Source organism: Pteropus vampyrus, unplaced genomic scaffold, assembly GCF_000151845.1.
Source record: "Pteropus vampyrus isolate Shadow unplaced genomic scaffold, Pvam_2.0 Scaffold172, whole genome shotgun sequence".
Lineage (NCBI taxonomy): Eukaryota > Metazoa > Chordata > Mammalia > Chiroptera > Pteropodidae > Pteropus > Pteropus vampyrus.
This window is the reverse complement of record NW_011888953.1, coordinates 1,294,731-1,321,043: the sequence shown is the minus strand read 5'-3', so window position 1 is coordinate 1,321,043 and position 26,313 is coordinate 1,294,731. Positions and strand designations below refer to the sequence as shown.

The window sequence follows — 26,313 nt, the reverse complement described above, 5'->3', positions numbered from 1 at the left end:
CTTTGTAAATGTGCTTTTAGGCTTGGCTTCCTTAGTTTCTTAGGTCTAAGCCATGTGACCTCCTTGATGTGGTCCGAGTTAAGCATTGTACGAGAGTCGACTCTCCATTTTCCTCATGTATTGTATTTGAGTGGAATTGTTTAAGCTCACATTTCCCCTATATGGGTGTGTGCTTAAGAAGTGGCCTAAATGATCAGGGAGCATTTAAAAATAAGTTCCTGGTCACTTAGACTTTGCCGCTTTTTAGCTTCCCACTTCTCATAGGGTCTTTTTAGAGCTCCTGGTCTCCCAGTTAAGAGTTTCTGTATAACTCTTCCATTCATCATTCAGAATCCTTTCAAAGGCCATAATACCTTCCTTCTATATGTTCTCACTTATCCTTCCCAACTCTGAACATTCTCTTATCTATATTTCCGTAATGTATTACACTGTACACATTTCTGTTATAAAATCTTTCAAATTAGATATATTGTATTATGGATTGTGGTTGCATTATTGCATTATGATTATTTCTGCATCTGTGTCTTTTTCCTCCTGTCTACCAATGGCCAATGACCTATATCTTTTAATATGTCTACAACTCCAGTGTCTAAATAGTGCCTGGTACATTATAGATATTTAATAAATGATAATTTCTAAAAAAAATGGGTCCCTTTTACATATATGTTTTATATATTTTGGGATACTTTTGGTGCCTCTGAGAAAAAAAATTGTGAAGCAATTTTTGACTTTTTGACTATTTTTGACTATTTTTGACTATTCTTTGTGTCCCTTCTCTCTTATCTTTCTGCTTGCTTTGTGATGAACAATTTGGCAGTGCCTCTTCTCCAGTCAATTGCCAGTGGGATTCCTATGGTCCATGGTCAGAATGCAATGGTTGTACTAAGTCTCAGGTAGGACCATGCAAAAACTGTATTTACTATTTATATGCAGAAATAGCTTAGGTATGGACAAAATGGTATTAACTTTTGAATTCTAGTTTTTATGTTTCTTAAAAATATAATTAGTAATTTTAAAGGAAAAAGTATGACGTTTAATAATTAATATTGTAATAAAGTAATTTATGCATTTCAATTTTTCTTGTAGGATTTTTCTAAATCTTACATTTGATTGTATAAATATACATAGAATAAAAATTAAAAGCAACTCGTTAATTCTTGGGCTATTAGGAAATACAAATAGCAATGAATTTAGTAGATAATTCGAAATATGTTTCATATTTACTGGGTTCGACTTTTTTTCTTATTTGAAACAAAGACTAACAAGTAGTAAAATAGCTGCTTTGCTTTACCTGACCATGAAAAATAGGGAATGACCATATAAAGTCAAACATTTTGCAATGTTTTAAAGTTTAATTCCTAAGTAACGCAAATAAAATATCAGACTTGATCTGGAGATTATAAAGTACTTCTAAAAATGTCTGCTTTTTTTCTTGTTACAAAATTATTCACTGGAGGGGGTGCCTCCATAGTGTAGTGGTTAGCATGTCTGCCTTACACGCAGAAGGTCCTGGGTTCATACCCCAGGTGGAGCCACAGACCACACCCCAGGTGCTCCAGGCCCCCCGAGTGCACGCCACGAGCATGTGGGAGGGGACGCCCTGCCCTCAGAGATCCAGCTCTTAAGGCGAAATGGCAACATCCATAGGTCAGGGGTGGAAGTGTGTGTGTGTGGGGGAAATTAATGTAAAAAAATTATTCACTGGAGAAAAGCAGAAAAGTATATATAAAGAAAACACTACTTATAATTCTACCATTTAATAAAAACCAATAAACCAACATTTTGGTGTTTATTTCTTTTTTGCGTGGTTATAATTTTTTAAAATAGGATTATTTGATCATTTTTTAAAGTTAATTAATTAATTTATTTTTTATGGTGATGTTGGTTAACAAAATTCGATAAGTTCCAGCAATACATTTTAGCAGTAAACATATATATATTTACATTGTGTGTTCACCTTCCATAGTTAAGATATAGTTTTTTATTCTATTCTTTTAACCTAACATTACACTATCAGCATGAATTTTAACAGCTGTATTGTATTCCATTATACGAATATACCAATCTTATTTATCTACTTTTCTATTGTTTGAGATTTAGGTAATTTACATTTTTTGTTATTATAAGTAAAACTTTATTGAACATTTTAATGCATAGACATATGTCCTCTCTTCTGATAATTGTCTTAGGATAAATTCCAAAAATACAATATTTGTTTTAAAGGTTCTGAGCATTTGAGTGGCTAAATATTTTTTATTGAAATATAATTGGCATGTAATGTTATATTAGTTTCAGGTGCACTACATGAGTCAATATTTGTAAAATATTTTAAAGGTGGTTCAGTTTGGGTAAAAATGTTTATTTAAAATTCATTTTTTAATTATTGAAGTAATATAAACATATTGCAGAAGATAGTTTTGAAGCATCATCATAATCATCATTTTCATTAAGCATTGATTTAGTACTTCCATGAATGATATTTACAAAACAAGTTACACAAATGTAGAATTTGGCTTCTGGCAAACATAATGGATGACAACTCTGATTACAGGCAAACAAATACAGGAATAACAAGACAAATGTCAAACAAAAACATTTTTACCATTTGTTTATAAACAAGGTAAGAAAGAACACTAAATAGAAGTAGATAGAAGGTATTTTGCAATTAGTAATTTTTTCTTGAGTAAGGTGTCATCACATAATGGATACATCCCTAGCTTATAAAATCTAAATTTCACCCAGAAAGAGACAAGTGAAAATGAAAAAGGGGTCGTAAGATCAGAATTTGGCAGGTGAGAATGAGACTGCTGAAAATGGGCAGTCATCAAGGTCATCCGGTATATGGAGAGGCAAAACATTACTTAGACAAACAACACAATCTGTGCTTTGGAACTTCAGAAAATGACAAAGTAATAAACAATACATAAGAGCTGTCTTCATCAATTAAGTACAGAAACTAAAAACTCATCAAGAAACTTTACTGAATTTCGTTCCCCACTCACGTTCCTCCACGGCTCTTCTGCTTAGATGCAATGAAAGGTGCCAGAGCCAGGGCCAGGGCCAGGCTGGTGTAAAATGGCTGAGTTCAAACCACAGCGCAGTGACCCTTCCTTCCAAGAAATCCCCACGTGGACGACTACGTTCAACATATCTAGTCTTCCCTGTTAATCTTTGCTGAAGTTTTAAAGTATCCATATTAACATAGTTCTTCCATATTAACATAGTTCTCTCTGGATTATTTTGCCTTGCCTTGCCTTCCTGAATTAAATCTGGCATCTCAGATTTCATTTTTATTAATGGGGAAGAGGTGAGTATAGGAAGAGGTTTAAAAGATGCAGCCGTGATTGCCTCTGGGGAGGAAAAGGAATTTGTAGATTTTTTTTTGTTCGTTTAAACATTGGGTACGTGTCTGATTAAGTGAATTTTAGACAATTAGTTGTTTCTCATTTGGCTTGATGATTTTCTCAATTTTCCTCTGCTTTTCCCCCCAAAGATTTGATTTTGACATATTTCTCATTACAGAGGTCAATGATTTTGATTGTCTCATAAAGTCCATTGTAGGTGTGTAACTTTACCTTTGGACTACTTGGGCTTCTGTTTTGTAAATTTGACTTCCATATTAACATAGTTTTCTCTGGATTATTGTGCTTTGCCTTCCCTTCCTGAAGAAGGCTTAAAGTTCAGTTCGAATCAATTGTCAGCACTTTTCTAACTCCGCTTCATCTCAGTCTCCTTCCCAGTACCCATATCATTCTTCCAGCCAAATTTATTTTCACCTTTTTAATTAGCTCTTGGTGCATAGCTTTGGCAAAAGCGTTAATCATTCTGTATTGCAGTCTATATGTCTACCCAGTTAACTTTTTCAGGCTACTTTCTTAAAGATTCACTAATTTTGTTTTTATTTTTCTAGCACTCAACTCTGAAAGTAAATACAAAGCTGGGAACACTCTATAGATAATAACCCAAGTGTCACTGGACTCAAGGATTCACTGATTTTGGAAGTTTTATTTCTGTGGGACACCAGAATCATTTCCTGAAAAGTGTTTCTCCAATTGTGTTAATTTCACTCAGATTTTATTTCTCAGATGAATCTGGAGATATCAAAAAGCACTACCTGTTTTTTTGTTTAGATTCGCAGGAGGTCAGTTGCTGTATATGGGCAGTATGGAGGCCAGCCTTGCTCTGGCAGTCCTTTTCAAACACAATCGTGTGAACCTACACGAGGATGTCCACTAGAAGAGGGATGTGGAGAGCGTTTCAGGTGTTTTTCAGGTATTTGCTTTCCATAGGCTTATTGTGGATTCAAATGTTATTAATTCGCTCAGTATATATTTGTTGAATTTTACCAAATTTACATTGGCTCATAAGTTAATTTTCACCACATATCAGTATGATTTTTATTGGCGTAATAATCACACACTCACCTATCATTCCTTCAGATGCAAGGGGAGGCATCTGGTAATTAAGGCAGGGACACCCTGTGCTTCTTTAAAAAGAAATATGGCTATTGACAGACCCAAACTGTTCTTGACATTGCATTTTTGGTGAAGATGTATAGTGAGTCTGGTATGTTCAGTGAGGTTGGGCAAAAATAATGTTACTACCAAAATTATTATTATGTTTATAAGAAAAGCAACTCTAATTAGCTAATCAAGGAGCAATACAGGTCACCCCTATGCATGGGGTGATTGAAACATAGTTTTAGCATTATTATTTGATTTATTGTCTATGTCACTTTTGTGCAGTCAGATTAATTTAATAACGTTTAGCAAATATTTATTTTTCTTGTTATGCTCCAGATATAGTGATGAGGGTTATAGATTTAGAAATAAGACACATAGCCTCTTCCCTGAAAAAAAATTCAAGTTTTATGGGCAGAATAATACATACGTAATTTCTGTTACATATGAGAAGTGTTACATGTTAGAAGTGTTCCTTAATAATACCTGTAGAACTTCTGTTTTACTTTCAAAACCCTAATTAGGTGACACCTCCTTTGGGAAGCCTTTCCTAAACCCTCAACTGATAGAGCTAATTAATAAATCACTTCTCTGTGTTCCCTAAGCATACGATACCATCTGTAATCTGGAGTATTTGTGGGCCTGGATGTCTCTTGGCAGAATGTGAACTCTTTGAAGACATGGATTATATTGCATTTTTGAATCTGGAGTGCCTGATACATAGTCAACTCTCGACAAATGTTTACTGCATTGGATTGAGTGACAATATAGTGGGGTTCATGCTATGCTATCACGACAGTTGTGCACAATGCATACTATGAGGACACAGAGGGAGGACATGCATTGTAGACTGTGGGATAGGGATGATTTCTGAGAGGAGATGATGTGTAATTTGATTCTTGAAGGATAAGAAAGTGACAGGTAGAGAAAACCCTCTAGGCTGGGAGAATTGTAAGTGCAAGTTCAGTGGAGATGACAGAAAGCCTGGTCTTTTATTCATGTAAGTGATCCAGTATGACTAGAGCATAGGAAACTAGTGGAATGCCTGAAGATGATACTGGGGAGGTAGGCAGGAGCTAGGTTATTTGTACCCTCTAGTGCTTCCTTGGTAGTCTGGGCTTAAGTGTATCGCAACAGTTATATTGTTGAATTGTAACAATCTACGTCTTCCTAAACTTTCCTATTAGATTGTAAAGTATATGAAAAACCTGATGAATACCATTTTTATTCATATTTGTATCCCAACACCAAGAAGAGTGTCTCACACACAGTAGGTGCTAAAGAAAGTTTGAGTTTTAACCCTTCGACTCAGTTCCCATGCTCTCACAGCCTGTACTTCTAAATCACGAAGAAAAGCAGGACTTTGGCATCTGAGTCAGTGATTACAGAAGAGAAACCAAAAGTCGAATGCAGGAGGTTAATCTGTCCTCCCGTGGTTAGCATTGTATGATTTTGGAGGATTCAGACAAACTGCTTGATGCTTATGGCTGAAAGCCTAGAACTGAGATTCAGGTTCTATTTTCAATTTGGTGTCCTGCCAAGGTCAGAATCAATTTTGTGTGTTACAAAATAAGGACCAAAATAATCACCAGTCCTTCCCTGAACACACTGAGGATTTATGTCAAACTCACATTAGGATGTGAGTGTAGTGCTGGGGGTTGGGGGCAAAACCTTTTGATGTCATGTAGAGTTTCCCTTCTTCCCTCTTTTATTTTTGTGTGGTGGCCTTTCTTGCGGTCAGGTCAGTGCATCAGCAAATCTTTGGTTTGCAATGGAGATTCTGACTGTGAAGAAGATAGTGCTGATGAAGACAAATGTGAGGACTCGAATATGAGACTTTCCTGTGACCTTGATAAACCTCCTCCCAACATAGAACTTACTGGAAATGGGTAAGGTGCTGGGCAGCCTCCTGGACACATTGATGGGTAATAATTCTTCTTCTTCTTTTTTTTTTTGGTAAGTCTAATAACAAACCACTTAGTAACCATATTTATATCTGTATATCTGTATACCTGTAAGTGTATGTGGTAAAACATTGAGTGACCAATTGTCCTTGAACCGTCCTGGTTTTAACACTGTTAAGTCCTGCATCCAGGGAAACCCCTAAGACATGGAAAAACCTGCATAGATAGTCAAACTATGGGAGAGAGAAAAGGAGAAAAAGAGGGGGAGAGAGAGAGAGAGGGAGAGAAAGGGAGGGATGGAGAGAAGGAGAGTGAGAAAGAGAGAGAGAGAGAGAACTGGTTTAATGAGGTAGGGCCATTGACGAATGAAGACAATAGAATAAAAGCAGGGAAAGAAGAGACAATCAGTGTGTTGGACTATTCAATCTAAAAAGTAATTAGTTGCCCAAACTAGCTGGTAACTTTCATTTCTAAATAAAGTTGGGACAATCCTGTGTTTGCCTTTTCAAAAAGAATTCTGAAGAATTTTAAAGGGTCAGACCCAAGTTAAGATTTCAAGGCTTTAAAATAATCTATTATAGAATGACAGTCCAGTGTAATTTTTTCTATAAAATTTTAAAATTCTTTAACAGAGAAATGGTAAAATTAACCTAAAGAGAATACCAGTCAGCATGCCAAGAGGCAACTAGTTGAAATTCATTGTAGAGCGCTCTCTCTCCTCAAAAGTAATCTTGATTGTATTGGTTTTATCTATAGATTCAATTCAAAACCAGCTGTTGCCATAGATACAAAAGGGCTGTGTGTTTCCCAAACACGTTCTTAGGCTGAAAAGATGTTGGATTTTCCCAGATATTAGTTTTAGCTATTATACCAAGCAAGAGAGGTTGAATAATGTACGGTGTGCATTAGGACACTGTTTCCTTATTTGAGCTTTCTCAAAGAGATGCTTAACCATAACGTATTTCAAGAATATCTAGAGTTTTTTAATGATGCCTTTTTCAGCAAGTGCTATTTCTAGATTTTAACTGCTTTTCCTTCCTCTTCCTCCTCCTCCTCTCTCTCTTTCTTCTTTGAACAGTTACAATGCACTCACTGGCCAGTTTAGAAACAGAGTCATCAACACAAAAAGTTATGGTGGTCAATGCAGAAAGGTGTTTAGTGGGGACGGACAAGAACCTTTCAGACTGAGTGGAAATATCCTCTCCTATACATTTCAGGTACTTAATTACATTGATTTTACCTATTTCTAATCTGTGAATTATTTCCAGAGATCATTATTTGTATGAAATTTATTGTTTTGGTAGTTGCCGAGAGTTTGCTTGTGTTAATATGTGGTCAGTTCTTATAAATGTTTTATATGGGCTTCAAAAGAATACATATTATGTAACTCTGGAGTACAGGGCAATGAGACTTTTAACTTGTGTCGTTTAAGCTGAAATATCTTTTTAGCTCTTTTTTTTTTTTTTTTTTTTGCCTATTCTCCATGTGGGCCCACAATTTTATGGTCTGTCCCTGCATGAGTCTTAAAACTCAAGGCCCTGGCCATAACTGGTATGATAATTTCCTTACAATTGCTACAGTGTCATCTCACTTAAAAATGCTTTTATTTTTAAATTGTGAAATAGTTTATATACATACAAAAGAGTATGAATAACATATATATGGAGTTTGAAGAAAACTAATAAAACAAATACCCGCCCCTCCTCATATATGCCCATCACCCACATTAAGAAATAGAATATTACCAGTGACATAAAGGTTCCCATTTACCCCTCTCTGGTCATATCCCTCCATCCCCACTCCCCAGGCAACCACTATATTTTGTATTAATTATTTCCTTGTCTGCTGTGTATGTTTATCCCATATGTCTTTGTCTCTAAATAAAAATTAGTAATTTAGTTTTGACTGGTTTTTATTTGTCCATTTATATAAATAATTCATATAGTATATATTCCTCTATGGATTGTTTTTTTGGTCAAAATTATGATTTTGAAATTTATTCATGCTGATGTAGATGGCATTTTTATTGCTGTTCCTAATTTTTTCTAATGAAAATGCTTGAACATTTTTGTGCATGAGTTCCATGCAAATAAGGTAGAATTTCTCTAGGGCATACACCTGAAACTTAAATTGCTGCCATGTCTATGATACACTTTACTAGGTAAAGTTTCCAACATGGGTGTTTCAATTTATACCTCCATCAGCAGCATGGGAGAGTGGTTTGTGCTCCACATCCTTGTCGATGTCCATCCACATTGCCTGACTTTTAAATTTTTCTTGTAGTCTCAGGATCTCCTCTGGCTCTAGGCTTCTGCTTCTTGCATGCCGTCATACACACCTACACTCATCCTGCTCCTTGATTTCAACAGAAAATCTACTCACACAAAAACAATTATGGCTTTGGGAAACATTTCTGAAGATTTGTAGAGAAAATAGAGTAGAGATTTTTCTGTTGCAATAGTGCAAACATTCAACAAAAACAGTTGACACCCTTCATCTTAAAATATCTGCCCTTCCACAGTCTCAAAAAAATGAAATTTCTGGTCTCATCTTGTTTTAGCCTCTGATTTCCTTTTCTTTTTTTAACTGCTGAGATTGCTTTTTGTTTTGGCACAGGAAATGCTCGTCGGAAAAATCAGCTGAGAGCATCCACAATTGCTCCTCTTCTTTCTAGTTTCTTTCTTGCTGTCCAAGAGATCTTTCAAGATCTCTCTCATTGCTTTCTTCCCTTCTTCCCAGAATACCCAACATTTCCAGTTCAGTACTCATTATCTATTATTCCCAAATTTGTAAACCAAAACTATTAGGATGTTTAGACGGAAGGGCCTTTGTTTACCAAAACTAACTCTCCTCAGAAAGCAGTTCTGATTATAAATAGCAAACTCACCATCTTCCAACCTAAAATAAAATAAATTACATTTAAGAATTATCAAATTATGAAAATGGAAAGTGAAACTGATCTGAAAAATAGTCGTAGCTACCAATTTTTGAATAACTACTGCGATATCTGCATTATTTTAGACAATTTGTATAGGTTATTTCTCACAATATCTTTGGAAGGTAAATAATATTTTAGTATTTTATATAATGTAGAAATAGAGGCTAAGAAGACTTTAGCTGATTTGCTCCAAGTCACCAAATGAATAAGTAGTAGAACTTGGATCACTACTTCACAGCTCTTTATTTTTCTACTATTTCACTCTCTCAATGTATAGCATTTAATTACTTTTCAATTCTGCATTCCACATGGTGAATGATATGTATTGTAATTTAACCTGTGGCCAGAAGAGAGAAGGTGAGATAAGCATTTGTAGAGAATTTTTTTTCCTTCTATTCTTAGGAGGCTGTGTTGGTAATTCTTTCATAATTATAAGGAGAAGAATTACATATTCAGATCAAATTTAGAAAGTTACAGAGCAGAGAAAATAATAAAGAAGAGAATTTCTGACATAGTTGAAAGGTAAACATGCCGGAAGTTTGCAGCTTCTGAAGAAGAGGAGTAATTTAATAACAGCATAATCCTGACATTTGTTTTTCTCAGCATGGCTTGGTTTTTGGATTGACATCTGAAATGCTTTTCTAGTCACTGAATTTGTAGGTGTTTGTCAGAGTGGAGAGAAATTATAGCCTGTTACTGAGTGAAGAATATAGATGTTTTGAGGATCCAGCCTGAGGGAAGTGACGTGGAAGCAATAGGCAGTGAGTCAATCATTAAAGTATTAAACCCAGGTGCAGATGTGGAGGTAGTGAATGTTCTCCATAGTTCAAACATAGGACTGCTACAGTGTATTGAGGGTTCCACTGAGGTTGGTCAATCCGAATGAATGTACAGTGGCACCAGTCTATAGTTGTGTGATTTTTCTATGGTAGTACTAGGCAGTTTGGCTGCAAGCATTGATCCACGGTTTGGTTTTTGTCAGGAAAATACGATGGCAGGACCTATCTAGACAAGGAAGTTAAGTTCTCTAGCAAGAGAATGGTTGAAGTCATAAACCACGAAGCCTAACTACAGCAGGAAGGAAGTAACAATGAAGGTGCTGATAAGGAGAAAGAGGGAAAAGAAACTGACGAGCTTGTCTCTATGAAGCTGAATAACAGATATGGCGCTAATAGAACGAGAGTCAAAAAGAGTAAGAAACACCAGAGTGTAGGATGTTTGCATTTATAATTTCAGAGGGAGGATCAGTCTGAGGAAATCTAGGATCTAATCTGGAAGGAAGAGGATATTAATTAAGGAAAATTTAAGAAGATCACACTACCTTGAAAAAAGATGATTCTTGCAGTTACGTGTAGAGTAGATCAGAGTTGATGAGATGCTGAACTAAGCAGCTAAGAGGCTTATTCGCATAAATCCTAACAGAATGGGAAAGTTAAATTCACTACTGGATCACATAGAACATTCTGAAACAAAGTACAAATGATTTAATACCTTCATGTAACCTATTTGCAACTCTGTTCTTCTGTATTAGACAAAAAGAGCCAAATGCTTTGTAGTTCTTTGTTAGTGTAGCCCCATGAATTACTTCTGGGCTAAATGTTGACATTCAAGGAAAATTCCAGATCTTTGCTCACGGATGTATTTTGTGAATCATTTGGGATTGCTGTTATTGATACCATGTTTTCTGCTTAACAAAGAATACTTATAGAATATTATATAACTCTGGAGTACTTATACTCATACAGCCCTGGTCTTAATGAGTGGCACACTTGTTTTGTGTCAATAAAGCTTTGTTTTGGGGAGAAGATTATATGAAGAAAGTATCCATATTAAAGGATCTATGGCAAAAGATTCTTGATTATATCCAAAGCCTTAATTTGGTGATAGCAAAATTTTACATTTTCTTTATAGGTGAAAATAAATAATGATTTTAATTATGAATATTACAACAGTAGCTGGTCTTATGCAAAACATACATTAACAGAATATTCATCATCTAGTAGGACAAAATTCTATTTTGGATCTAGAGGTTCTTCGTCTTCATCTCATCGTAATTCAAATTATGATAAAAACCAGAAGGAAAAGGTTAGTATGAAATATTAGTTAACTTTTCATATTTTATTAGTTTAAGTATTTCTAACATTAACAAAAGTATATTTACCAAAAGGATCAGCTTTAATTTTTTAAATAGGGCGATAATATCTTCTTTGAAGAGACAATACAATATATTTCTTTAAAAGGTATGATCTTGGTCTACAGCCATGCCACCCTGCACAAGCCCAATCCCATCTGATCTTGGAAGCTAAGCAGGGTCAGGCCTGGTTAGTACTTAGATGGCAGACCACCTAGGAAGACCAAGTGCTGTAGGCATTAAAAAAAAAAAAGGTATGATCTTGTCTTATTAGTTCTCCTTGATATATTTATTTATACTTTTTATTTTTTCATTAAAGTATTTGTATTTATTTAAAAATCTAAAAAAAACCACATTACTTTCAAATCTTCTAGTTAAAACTATTGTAAATTTTTTCATCCATGATTATTGATGCTATTTTAAGTATTAGAATTATAATTTTAAAAATTCAGTTAGCATGTGCTTCTTAAATGCAAATACTAGAATCTTTTTTAAAAGGTGCATGAAACTAAAAAATTTTAAAACACTTTATTACTTTTGAGATATCAAAATTTTCATATGAGGAAGTCAAAAGATTTAAGATACTTTGTTGTTTTAAAATTTCAAAACTTTCATCATGGGCAACCTGAACAGTTGTCATGCATTGTACTAATTGATACACACTTTACTGCTGAAAAAAATTTTAGGCTGATCATCATTCACAATCCACATACTTTATCTCATTCTTAAAGTTAGTAACTTGATTAATAAATCACACAAGAGAAGTATAAAAGATTTGATAAATAAAATATTGATTTTATTTGTTCTATGACTAAGAACCCAACTGTGGAAATATGAGCTGTAAAAACATTTGTCATTTCATATTATATTGTTCATGTAAGTGAATATTTGATATAAAGTAGATCTGTCTTGGAAATCATTTAAATACTTCTCAAGCATTTAAAAGACTTTATTATAAAATAGTTTAACTCATAAATATGCCAGCGTGGGAGATTATTATATGATCACTCTACCAATAAGTCATCATCAAGATGTGGTTCCTAGGGACACATTGTTTTATATACTTATTTATGAGATTATTTAGCAGTTAACGAAGTTGATTCGGTTTTTGTAGTTGAGGAGGGCATAACAACTTGGTCTCAGAATTTTCAAGGCCAAATACAAAAAAAATTACCATGACATCTCTCAGATATTATTTCTACCTGACATTTCAAAAATTCTTTAGATTGCTTCAAGTAAGTGGTCCAAGAAGAGACCTAATCATGCACCAAAAATAGAAATTCATATGATTTGGGATGGAGGTGGCAGTTGATGAATATGGTAGCCCTTGATGGAGACATTGCACAGGGAACTACTTCCATTGCCTTTTTATCTTCAACCTAAAACTGCTTTTATCTTTTCTTCTTTCCATAGAGTTATCAGTTGTTGGTTATTCAGAACAGTGTGGAAGTGGCTCAGTTTATCAATAACAATCCAGAATTTTTACAACTCGCTGAGCCATTTTGGAAGGAACTCTCTCACCTTCCTTCTCTGTATGACTACAGTGCCTACCGAAAATTGATCGATGAATACGGGACACATTTTCTGCGGTCTGGATCTTTAGGAGGAGAATACGAAGTTCTGTTTTATGTGGACACAGAAAAAATGAAACAAAACGGTAGAGTATTTAAAAAATGTTATATAAAAATATTGTAGGGATTGTAATGGGGAAATAACATGTGGTTAACTTAAACTTTAGAGTTTTAAAATAAGACAAATAGAAAATGAAGTGCAAAGGAATTCAAAACTGCCAGAATCCATTATACTCTACTCGAAATCTTATGGGTTTTAAGAAAAGCTTGCCTACTTTTTTGGACAATACCATGAAATGTTAATTAAGCCGTTGCCATGATTGGTTATCTCAAGAGGGTATAGACTGGGTTTTGAGAATACTTTTGACCTTTCCCATTTTTCAGATTAAATAATATTTCTCAAGGAAAACTAATGAGGAAATTATTGTTGCTGCAGAAATCAAGATGTTTCAAAGAAGTGTTATATTTACCTCTGTTCTTTACCACTCACATTCCTTTAAAAAGATCTACTCTGGATATCACAGGTTTGCTTGCTACCCAAAACTTGTAACAATAGCTTAAATTTATTGTCTGCCTTTCTTACAACAGGCAACTTATGTATATGTTAGCAATGATCTTCACTATTACCCAGTGAGTTAGTCACTATAATTCTTGTCCTACAGACTGAGGAATGGAGACTCAGTGCTACGAGAAGACTCATTAAAGGGCATAAGATTGTAAGGAAGTCCCACTGTCTCCAAAGTCAGCTTAGTTTTGTCCTTGTGTTATGTTGCTGCTAGAAATGATTTTTGTTAGAATCAGGGCATGCCACTGAGTTCATGCTGTGTTAACTTCACAGTGAGAGGACAGTCCTCACCAAGGGCCCCGACAAGGGAAGGGAGTGGTGTCTTTTGGCTCTGATTTACTAATGTTCCATGTCAAACCAACTCCTTCCCAATGTTGTCCTTACGATGAGGCCCATACTTCTTTCTCCATGCCAAATAATCTCTTCAGGATTTTTCTCAGCAGTCAAGATACCCTTACAACCTTGGAGGAGAGAGAGAGATCTTGTAGCCTTCTCTTGTAGGTGAACTACACATTTTTTCTGCGTTTTCTTGGCTATTTTTTTCTACTAGGCTTCATTTTTACAAATTAGCAGGTAAATAGAACTTGAACTTTTCTAAACTCACAGGTTGGAAATAAATTGCACAAGCATAGTTTTTGTTTTTTTTTTTTTTTTTTTTTAAAGCAAGGACAGAGGCAGTATTTCCTTGGCAAATTAATCTAGCAAGTGCCTTGATCTAAACTCAGTTTCACTGCCCTTTATTTTTCCTTTAGCATTTAAATGGAATGGAGAGAATTTTTTAAAGCTTTTCAAGTTGGCAAAAGTATTTCTTTTGAGTAAAAATGTTACTCATGAGCAGTTTTTGTTCTTCCTAAAAGTTTTAATTTAAATATAATTAAATCTCCTGGGATATAATATATGTCCCCAGTTGTTCTTTAAAAAATATTGAAGTTATTATAATATAATTAATAAAATTATATAAGAAAAATGTACTTCTATACTTTATTCTATCCTCCTTTAAAAAACTACATTTGATAATGAGTAGAAATTGTTACATATTAAGGTTATGAGTCAGGGTAAGGAAATGTTAGAAATCAGAGACATCGAAGATGTTAAAGGCTGTGGAACTAGCGTTTTATGAATTAATTACTGTGGAACCAGAACCCAGCTTTTGGGGTTTCTAGTAGTTGAGCTGAAGGCCATCACACACCTACTTTTATCTATTTGCTTGAGCAGCTGACTATAGATGGGTGAAAGATATCACTCTTTGGGGTTTTTAATTTCTGCTCCCATCTCCTCCCCTCTCTGGACAAAGTTACTAGAAGCCATTATTTGCTGAACTATTTGAAAATATCTTTCAGACACATGATGCTTCATTCTTAAATATGTGCATCTATCTGTTATTTTGTTCAATAACAAAAATCAAATATACCTTTTTCTGACCTTCAACTTTTTGAGAGTGTTTGAAAATGTACTTATCATATCGCTCTTAATTAGATGGGCACAGCAGTCGGAAACAATCTCTTAACCTCACTTTTATTCCTGCCTGCATCTCAAAGATCTTCAATGAATGCAGAAATTAAGGACATTGTACTCTTTTCCTCCAGGTGTTGATTCAATGACTATGAATAAATGTACTGCATCAAATTCCAATTTTTTGTTTAAATACTCAAAGAGCAGATGCAAGGAGATGGAAGATGCCTTAAAATGGGCTTCAGGTAAATGAGAAGGGGGTGGTATATATTACAAGCTTCACCTCTATCCCTCTTTTCTTGTGATTAATTCTTGGTTTCCAAGGGCCTTTGAAATTTTAGCATGTGTTCTTTTTTGTGTCTTTCATATATTTGGTTATTTTGGCCTCTGATCTCTCTTTCATACGTCATGGCAACGAGACTCATACAGATTGGAAAATTCACTGGGTAACTCCTGGGTACGGCAAATATGTCCTCAGTGTATACCGCCTTTCTCTCCTATGGCAATGGTTGGTAAATAAGCCTAGAAAAACGACATCATCAGTAGAAAGTTCAGGTCCACTCTGTGACATGGATGCTCGGTGGAGTCTAAGTTTTTGGTGCATGCATGCTGCTGCTGCTGCTGCTGGTAAAGAGGTTGGGAAACATGATGTACTAGTCTTTGAGTGATTGAAGGAGGAACTAGAAGAGTGAGCTGATTTAGATTATATCTATGCCATGTCAAAGGATTTGAATTTCATCCAGATGACAACGGATGCCATTAAAGGATTTAATACAGGGAGCGATTAAAATAAAATATTAAAAGAATAAAGTTGTAGAGAAAGAAAAGGTACCAAGAAGGAATAATCTGATAGGATAAGAACCAGAAAAAGTCAGTAACATGAAAAATAAAGGAGAAAGAAAGATCAACAGAGAGAAATGCTAGAGAGCAGTTAAGTAAGAAAAAGACTGAAACCTCTTCATTGGATTTGGGAATTAACACTTAATTGTCTTAAAATGAAGAGACTCTTAGTGTGGTAGGTGTGAAAGCAAGATTGCAATGCGTTGTGTGAGGCCATGAACTGAGCAGTATTTGAGCTTAAGTTTGTCCTAGGTGTGAAAGTTCTCATCAAAGAAGTGGGGATCCTTGAAATATTGGTAAATGACTGCCAGGTGGAGGAAGACAGAGCAGTGAAACCAAGTTTATTTACTTACCTACTTTATCAACTATTTATTGAGCCCATAGCATGCACTAGGAATTGTTGTAGGCACTGGGGATACAGCAGTAAATATGCCAGAGAAAGGGCCTATTTTCAAGGAGCTGACATGACAAAGGAGGAGGACAAATTTTTGAACAAGATGGAAATAAAAAGATCTGGAAATAGAAACAGAAGTGGGAACTTTGGGAAGATGTTGATATCAGTCATCAGCTCGGCTGGCGATTGGAAGCTGCTTCCCGATTTCATTTAATAAACACATAATACTATGTGCCCGGCACGATTTTAAGTGATTTACAAAAATGAACCAATGTAGTCCTCCTACCTAAGAGTTAGGTATTATTCAGATTCCCATTGTATAGACAGTGGCATTGAAGTATAGAGAGGTTGCCTAAGATTATGATTGGTAAGAATCAGACACAAGATAGAAATGCACAAAGTCTGGCATCACAATTTGGGTTCTACACTGTCTCGCCAGGCTGTTTGTCTAGGAGAAGAGGACCAGCTGGAGCAGAGAGGTCGCTGGGGTGTGGACAGGGAGGCTACAGGCTTAAAAATAAATATAAATACCGATTTTTTAAAATCTGTAGTTTGTAAATGGGTTTGAGTTAAGGCAATGATTTTCAAGCCTTAGTAGCACGAGGATTACCTGGAATAGCCTGTTAAAATGCTGATTCCAAGGTTTTTCTCTCAGTCTTTTCTAAGTCTTGTTTAGGAATCAGGAATCTGCAGTCAGTTCAGATGATTCCAATTCAGGTATTTCAGGGACTGAACTTTGCAATACACTTCACTAAAGAGGTGACTATTTACATATTAAAAAATAACTAACAATGAAGATGAGAAAGCACTCAGGCAATTTATTAAAAATATAAAACTTTAATAATTTCTGATGATAAAAGTAGATTTTTGAATTTGCAAAATTTTATAAAAATTTTATCAAATTGTAAAATTTAGTTAAAAGAAAGAAATGAAAATCACCCCCAATCTGATCTGCTAGTTAGGAATTTCTGGTCAAGATCAGTGTAAAAATGAGTTACAAATGGAGATAAAAATATTTCTGAAATTACAAGGCACATAAATGGAAAAAAAGATTTAATTAGTATCCAAACTTTTTAGAACACTTTTTGTGTGTTACCGTATGCCAGTTAATAACTTTTTTGCTTATTGTTAGTATTCCAGATGCAATGACATTTCTTCTCCATATTTTTATTATGAAAACTTTTTTAAATATAGAAAAGTTGAAGAAACTGAGTAATAAACACCTATATATCTATGTCTTCTATGTAACATTTATTGTTTTGACATTTTGTTATATATATCTATATCTACATGTAATATTGACTACTTAGCAATATGTAAATATTATGTATTTAAAATATTTGTAATATTAATTGAAACATTTTGAAATCACATCATGATGCTTTATCCCCAAATATATGCATGTGTCTTCCAAGAAGCAAGACAGTCTCCTGTATAACATAATATACAATCTCCTGTATAACATAACTTTTATTACACTAAGAACATTAAAAAATGAACAATAAATTCTTTTTAAAAAAATTAAGTTTATTGGGGTAACATTGGTTAATACAATTATAATTTTCGGGTGTACATTATAATTTGACATCTATATATTCTATTTTGTGATTACCACCCAAAGTCCAGTTTCCTTCAGCTACCATATATTCGATCCCCTTTACCCACTTCACCCTCCCCCATCCCTCTGTATTTGACCCCTTTTACCCCGTCTACCTCTCCCCTCCTCCCTCACTCCCTACCCTCCAGTAACCACTAGTCCATTGTCCATGTCCCTAAGTCTCTGTTTGTCCTGTTCATTTGTTGCTTTTAGGTTTATATCCCACATATAAGTGATATCATGTGATTTTCTACTTTTTCAGTCTGGCTTATTTTGCTTAGCATGATTATCTTGAGGTTCATCCATGTTGTCGCAAATGGCAGTATTTCATCTCTTCTTATGGCTGAGTAATATTCCATTGTATATATGTACCACAGGTTCTTTAGCCAATCATCTTTCGTAGGACACTCGGTTGCTTCCATGTCCTGGCCACTGTGAATAATGCTGTTATGAACATCAGTGTGCAAATATCTTCTTGGATATGGGTTTTCGAGTCTTTGGGATAAATACCCAGCAGTGGGATTGCTGGATCATATGGTAGATCAATTTGTAGTTTTTTGAGGAACCTCCATACTGTTTTCCATGGTGGCTGTACCAATTTGCAGTCCCACCAGCAGTGTATGAGGGTTTCTTTTTCTCCCCATCATTTCCAACACAATAAATTCTTAATATCATCTATTATCAGGTAATGACTGTTTTCTTTTTTTTTTTTTAATAAATATCAGTTTTTAGAGTAGTTTTAGGTTTACAGCACAACTGAACAGAAAGTACAGAGTTTCTATATACCTGGTTCCCCACATAGACACACCCTCCCCACTATCAGCATTCAGGGCCACAGTGTTAATTAGTTACAATCAATGAACATACACTAACACGTTATTATCACCCAAAGTCCATAGTTCACAAGAGAGTTCACTCTTGGTGTTGTACATTCTATGGGTCTGGACAAATGTATAATGACAGGTACCCACCATTATAGTATCATAGAGAGCAATTTCACTGCCCTAGAAATCCCCTGTGCTCCACCTGTTCATCCCTCCCACCATCTGCTCTTGGCAAACGCTGACCTTATTACTGTCTCCATGGTTTTGCCTTTTCCAGAATGTCATTCAGTTGAATGGGTTATGTTTTAATACTTAATAGACTTTTCACTTTTATGTTCTCATTTTCATTTTCATTTGTGCACCCTGACTCACTTTATTTAATTTCTCTTTGTGTAGGAACGCAGGGCAATGTTTTGCGAGGGGACCCATTTGTCAGAGGGGGACGTCCAGGCTTCACATCTAGCCTTAGTTTCCTGGAGCTGGACAATCCCGCTGGAAACCAAAAACGATATTCTTCCTGGGCAGGGTCTGTGACTGATCTTCCCCAAGTTATAAAACAAAAGGTATGTGATGCTCTATTTAAAGCAGCAGAAAATAGTCATGTTGATTTACACCAGGAAAATGAGATTAAATCAAGATGGTTAAATAGAGAAGGCTGTAATTAGCATTTTCTCTATCCCAAACATGTTTTGTATGGTAAAATGAATGCATACATAATAATAAGAAACAGAGGTTTGTTGTCATGTTTGTTCATATTTTAGTTGTAAAGGTTAAATGTTCTGTAAATCCCAAGAGAAATTAATGACACAATTTTCATTTTAAGCTTTTGACATAAATTGGATTGTTTTTCTTGTTCCCTAATTCAGAGGAGTTATAGATTCTTGCAAGAAAGAAGCATTTAGACTTGTTACATTTGTCAGGTCACCTGTCTTTCTGTGGTCATGGCTTGAAGTCTCCTGGAGTCATATAAATTAAGATAGAACTAATTTGGTTAGCAGAATTTTAGGATGTTTTATTGATAACGTTAGTTCTTTTATAACACAACAAATATGTTTCTAAAAATCAGAGAGCCTGGAAAAATTGAACAATAAAAAGACCAAAGAGTTTAAGGGAAAAAAATGGGGTTAGGAACATAACACTGAAAAACTTCATCTGTGATACTTACTAAAAATAAAAAAGATAGGCACCAAAAAAAAGAAAAAAAAAAATCCCTACCAAAAAACAGTAGCACAGCTTTATACATTTTAAATTCTTAAGAAATACATATACTACAATAAATGTGGTACATTATCTAGAAAAAGATCTGAAGCTTGTTTGATGATGGAGCAGTTACAGCTTGTGAATTATTGTAAAGTGGTAGGAGAACAATCAGAAATGGCAGACGGTTATAACACCAGATGTGGATGGGAGTAGTTTATTACACAGGTGGTGAATTAAATGGATGTTCGAGGTGTTTGTGTGTGTGTGTTTTGTATATTTCTACGTGGCTTGGTTCAGTTGTGTCTAGTTTTCTGTGTTCACCTGGTGTTTCTTGTGGACAAAATTATATATAAGAAAACACAAAATTTGTGGTATGCTCATATTGTTCACTAATATAACAATCTCAATGGAATAAATTCACATTTTCAAAACAAATGCTATAGAAGAATTGATTCTATGTTCTATTCCCTGCCATGGGAGTCAAATAATGGCCCAGGTAAAACTTGACTTTGAGAGATTAAGAAACTTGGACACATTTTCTAAACTCAAAAATTGTAATACCTTCTCCAGTTACCTTTCTAACATCATACTGTACCCACTTGCCTCATAGTATGGGGAAATGGAGGAGGAGAGTTTTCTCCAGGAAGTCTTATCTTAAAGTGACATCATTAATATTCAAAATGGTTTATTTTCATTGTCAGTAACCCATTCAAATCTTTAAAAATCCAACATTGTTGATTAGGGAAAAGCAGACATTCTTTTCCATTCTCAACTATGCACTTTTCCACATGGGAATGTAACTGTCATAGCTAGCTGTGCTATTTTATTAGTGGGACAGGAATGGAACAGAGAAAGTAGAGACATTTTACAGATATATGACCATGCAGCTCCATCCAGTTCAGAAGAGCTTGGGCAGAGATGGAGGGAAATGTGACTGACTCTCCGCGTCCATGTCCATACTCGCAGTGGTGTGCTGCAGGCAGCTCGTATTGACTCTGTCGGAGCCAGTAGTGCACATGTCGTCTCAGCTCCTTGTTCCGTGACATCATGAGGGCAGTCTGAAGTTGGCCATGGTGGCAGTAGTTACACTGAAGGAAGTGGCAAATGCGACATATCAGAACCTTTTTGTTCTTGGGAAAGCAGATTGTTAAAGCTTAGCCAGGACATTTTGGGTCTCGAAAGCTGCTTTTTAGCAGATATATCTAACACAGAGTAATAATACCTACCTGTTTTAAATTTCTTTAGAAAGAAAGACTTATGGTCTCCACTAGAGAAGCATGTTAAATCTCTCAGTCAGGATATTTAATCTTAAACTTAATTGCACTTGCTTCTTTACTGTAATTTAAGTGTATTTCCTTTTCTTCTACTCTCTGGAGGAGTAGAAATCTATTTGTCTTCAAAATAATCTTTCAATAACTAGAAAATAAATATCCTATTGGTTTTAAATATTTTTTTTATACATGCACACAAGAAACAAAAACTATTCCTTCCCTAGCCAGTTCTAATTTTCCCTACGATTGTCTTGCAAGGATAGTGAATTGCTTCCTCTTTTTATGTGAACAAGAAGTAATTAGAATTCATGTAAGAGTGGCTTTTGATTTTGTTTTAACGAGGGCTGAGCCTAAATTCCAAAAAGAAAATATTCTCGCCCGACACCTCAATTTCTGACTGCGATGTGTTTTTCTATATAGCTGACACCTTTGTATGAGCTGGTAAAGGAAGTACCCTGTGCCTCTGTGAAAAGACTATACCTGAAACGGGCTCTTGAGGAATATCTGGATGAATCTGACCCCTGCCATTGTCAGCCTTGTCAAAATGGTGGCATCGCCTCTGTCGAAGGGACCAAGTGTCAGTGCCATTGCAAACCATATACATTTGGTGTGGCATGTGAGCAAGGAGTCCTCGCAGAGGATAAAGCAGGTCGGTGTGCTGAATTTTCTCTCGTTATGCTGGACCTATTGAAAAGAGAATCACCCTTTCCCTCTGGCACCTTAGCGTGTCCTTCTTTGTGTATGGAGAGGTGGAATTCTCACTGGCATTTTAATTTAGTATCTTCCTTTCTATCCCACTTCTGGATAATAGCTGTTGGAGTCAAGACTCTTTGCTGTCTCTAGTTTTCTGCCTGAATTAATAGACCCACTGTGCCCGCCGTTTCCCATTCTCCGTTAGAATAGATTAGTGCCTAAAACACCTTCTGTTTTTCTATAGTCATCCCATTAAGGTTTTGTCGTAACAAGGCTGTGGTGCTTGAGTTTGCATTGCCTGACTTTTCCAATGGCAAGCTCTTTGAAACGTCTCGATTTCTATTTTGTATTATGTCCCATCAATCAATTATTTGAACATATTTGTTGAACATCTGCTGTGTGCTCAACAGTGTGCTTACTGGTTTAAGCACTTCACTACAGGGCTATGTGAAGTTCACTTTATGAGTAGGCAAAGTATGAGACAGTTATGTAAATTTGTTTTTATATTTATATGTCTCTCTCCTCTAGAAAGCTCATTTCTTAAGAGCTTTCCAGACTGATTTCTTTCTTTATTTCCAGAGCCTGACATAGGGCTCGATTCACAGAAGTCAATAAATATTTGATAAATGAATAAATACATGACTAAACTATGGTTGCTTATAGACAAGCATTCGGAAGGCAACCTTGCCTCCAAATGTCTTCCCAAGTGGCCTGTCTTGGTAAATTGAAATTCTACCACTGATTCATTCCTTTGTGACTTGGATTTCTAGTTATTTGATAAAATGGAAGCTCCCTCTCCTGGTAAGGAATGGGGTAGCAATCATAATATATCAAGCTATTTTTACCCCCTATTAATATATACTCAGGGGACTACTTTATTAACTCAGTATCGAATAATAGAAAAAAGCATAAGGAAGATCATGGGAACATATTATACAAATTAGTTTAGTTTTGGTGTGTGTGTGTGTGTGTGTGTGTCATACTGAGGAGTGGGTGTGGAGTGAAGGGCAAAGAGGGGTGTAGGTTACACGGTAGAAATAGCTAAGGAGCAGTAAACACACCCATTCATTATCGGAAAATAATGCTTTGGGGAATGGTTTCTGAAACCAGTTTCTAACTAGGAAAACAAAGTTCTTGGACTATGGTACAAGTTCTCTCTTGCCTCTCCCAATGATCACGATGGGGGAAAACACTAAAAGGACTGTGAGTTATGAATTGGCCCTGAGGTAGAAGGTGGCCAGGGTGGATTGAGGATGTGCCTTGTGTAATATTGGAGAAGGATGCCAATGAGAGGTAAATGCATTTCTCCTACTTATTCACTTTCTTATTTTGTACCGTGCCAGCTCTGGGACCCGCAGCCTGAAGTAGCCAGTATGTTATGTCCTTCTCATGCCCTAGCACTGCCTTAACCATAGGAAGTTATTTGCTTTATTGAGAGACTGTTAGATGATGACAAGATCCTGAACTCGGCCATAAGTTGAGGTTACAGTCTGGATGTGGCTCTTGGCAGCCATTATAACGTTGGGCATGGCATTTAACTATTTTGTGTTAGATTCTGCGCCTATCAAAGGAAGATGGCCACAGACCTCCTGCCCACCTGGATTTCTTCTTGGGAGATGTAAATAAATGATATGATGTATGTGAAAGTGCTTTGAAAGGATTGTTAAATTATAAGCAAATTTAAGATATTATTGCAAGAAGTTTGTTAATGCAGCCCTCATATGGGCAATCCTAGTCAGTGTGCAGATGTTCTGGCCCTGGGGGAAGCCCTCGGTGAACGTGAAGGTAATAAATCACTCTCCGCCAACGACCACATGCGCAGGAAGCTTATCACTAAGCTCTGACATCCTCCTCTCTAAGTACTTTCTGAACAAACTCTTTTTTATCGTACAGGAGGGATAGATGGAGGTTGGAATTGCTGGTCCTCTTGGGGCCCCTGTGTTCAAGGGAAGAAAACAAGGACTCGAAAATGCAATAACCCATCTCCCAGTGGGGGCGGGAAATCCTGTATTGGAGAAGCCTCGGAAAGCAGGCAGTGCGGAGACGAAGACGAGGAGCTGAAACATCTTCGGTAATGGAGACCAGACCTCCTGGCAATTCCCCAGAACACAGCGCCCTCTGCAGTGCTCGTGGAATACGTGATCGCTGCTACTAGATAATTTAAAAGTTAAATGGCGATTTTTATCAGTGACTGCTTTGCCCTTAGCACTGGGGTCAGTTGAAGGAGGGAGACCTGTAGTGGCCACGTTGCACTTGTGTTTCAAGTTTTTCCGACACATTGTTACAAAAGGCCGGGTAACCGGGAGGCAGTCTGGCTCAGTAGATACTGAGTCGCAGCTTTGGCATCAAGCAGATCTGCCATCTACTTGCTGTGCGACCTTGGGCCAGTTACTTGCCACACCTCTAAAATTAGGGTAATAATAGTAGATAAAAAGATAATAGGATGCTGTCAGCATTAAATGAGATTAAGCATGTAAAGTCATTAGTACAGTGCCTGGCATGTGATGTCTTCAAAAATAGTTGTATTTTCAGATATACCGCTCTGTCTTGTTTATTTATTTGAGATTAAGCAAGGGCTAATATCTTTTTTTAAGTCAAAACATTTTTAATTAAGAAGTTCACAAGTTGTGATTCCTTCTACTGCCTTAGTGCTCCCGAATTTGTAGCCCTTTTTGCTCAATCCACAGTTGCCATGTTAGTCAGTCCACAAGTCTTTTAGTTGTGCTTCTTCAATCTCCACCTGATTATGAGCATACTTCGACAATTCCCCACCTGTAATCTTTTGGATCTATTTTTTTTAAAGCAATTTTCTTCTCGGCCTTAAGTTAAATTGTAGGAAATACATTGCTACTTTGGCAAATGATCTAAAATATATTCTTCCTTAGTCATTTCTAATATTGAAAAATCTCATTACATCCAGTTTTTACTTATAAGCCTGGCGAAAATGTTACAGGTCTCATTGTCACTTACTACAATTAACTTATTATGATGGAAATATACAACCTGTGTCTCAGTGTAGCCACTTGAGATGGCTAAAATCTTGACCAATTTGCCCAGTTGTCTAACTCCAACTTCCTGTTTGCCGGGACCTTGCAAAAGCCATCTCAAAAATGTTTAGTTGGTGAATCATACCTCTGGGTCAGAATTCTTTATGCCACTCTCTACTGTTTTACGCTGTCCTTACTAACCTCTTCTGATCAGGGACTGACAAAATGTCCTAGGCAGACAATTTAAAGGACACGAGAGTTGAGGAAAGATGTGATAATTTGGAATCTGGTAGAAGCATAGGGAGATGGGACGCTGTATCCCTAGCTCTTTGGTGCCTCATAATCCAACAATAAGCAATATCTCTCGACTGAGGAAGGTGGCAAGCATGCGGAAATACGAGAGGAGGAGAACGCTGGCTTCAGGGTTCACATCTCCGGGAAGATGAGGTCTCTGCCCACATGGGTATATTTTCTCTGCCTTTTGACATAAAGCTGGAGAGAAAGGGACATCCTAAGGAAGTCATTGAAGGAATTTTCACTCTTCTTTGTGATCAAAAAGGGAAAATCTCCCCCTTTTCCTCAGTACAAAGAGGAAAATGATCATCAGTGCTCCCCTTTTCTGAGTTTCCTCAGAGTGCAGCATGAATACCAGCAACTCAGGCCAGGAGGCAGCACTGACAGGCTCTTTGTGAAACTGTCCCTCGGATTTAATATCTCTGGAGTGGAGATAATTCCAGTGGTATATCGACCTCGGAGGCACTGCTGAAAACCACCATTTAATTGCCTTGTGATAGAAAAAGCATGATATTAGAGGCTAACTGATTAGACATGAATCCAGCCTTGGTATTTTTTGCTTTGTAACCTTGGATAGAAAAAGCATGATATTAGAGGCTAACTGATTAGACATGAATCCAGCCTTGGTATTTTTTGCTTTGTAACCTTGGACGAGTTATTCAAACTTCCTGAGGCTTTTCCCCCACATATCTCCTAGGGTTACTGTGAATGTGAACTGAGGGAACACACATTTGTAGAGCAACATCCAAGGTGCCAAACACATAGTCATGCTCAATCAAAAACAGTTATTATTTTTTGTTACCTCCCTTGCAGGATCACTAACTCTAATTGCCTTATTTTTAATACAGAATTAATTCTCTGTTGTTAAAGGAATTTCAGAACCAAACAGCAGGAGAAAAAGTAGGTCTGAGGCAGTTGACCTCTAGAAATCACATAAAGTAGGTGCGCTGTCCACTGACTTCTATTTATTTTTCTCTTTTTGCTGCTGGCTTTTCATACTATTAACCTATCTTTTGGAAGCTTGAGTTTATGTTTGAGTTTTCTATCAAGGGATATGATCAGATACTTGGTCTTGACAATGACAAAAATATCACAACATTTACATGAATGGAGTCCCTTCAGATGCAAATGAAACATTTACTGTAGTGCAAAATATTTATTATACTGTGAAAATCCATCACATTAATTACGA

At 36.1% G+C, this 26,313-nt stretch overlaps 1 protein-coding gene and 1 pseudogene across 1 annotated transcript in view; both read left to right on the top strand.

Annotated features, from left to right (window-relative positions):
* Positions 1-797: 797 nt before the first annotated feature.
* C7 (complement C7) overlaps positions 798-26,313 on the top strand; it is a gene marked incomplete at its 5' end in the record, with an annotated part of 41,491 nt that continues 15,975 nt past the window's right edge. The window contains 11 exons of the mRNA XM_011370702.1: positions 798-893; positions 4,131-4,272; positions 6,202-6,349; positions 7,443-7,581; positions 11,214-11,387; positions 12,847-13,090; positions 15,156-15,266; positions 19,073-19,239; positions 21,568-21,796; positions 23,734-23,911; positions 25,970-26,021. Coding sequence (XP_011369004.1) covers positions 798-893; positions 4,131-4,272; positions 6,202-6,349; positions 7,443-7,581; positions 11,214-11,387; positions 12,847-13,090; positions 15,156-15,266; positions 19,073-19,239; positions 21,568-21,796; positions 23,734-23,911; positions 25,970-26,021 — 1,680 coding nt within the window. The remainder of the gene's footprint in view (positions 894-4,130; positions 4,273-6,201; positions 6,350-7,442; positions 7,582-11,213; positions 11,388-12,846; positions 13,091-15,155; positions 15,267-19,072; positions 19,240-21,567; positions 21,797-23,733; positions 23,912-25,969; positions 26,022-26,313) is intronic.
* Positions 11,554-11,672, top strand: LOC111746029 (annotated as a pseudogene).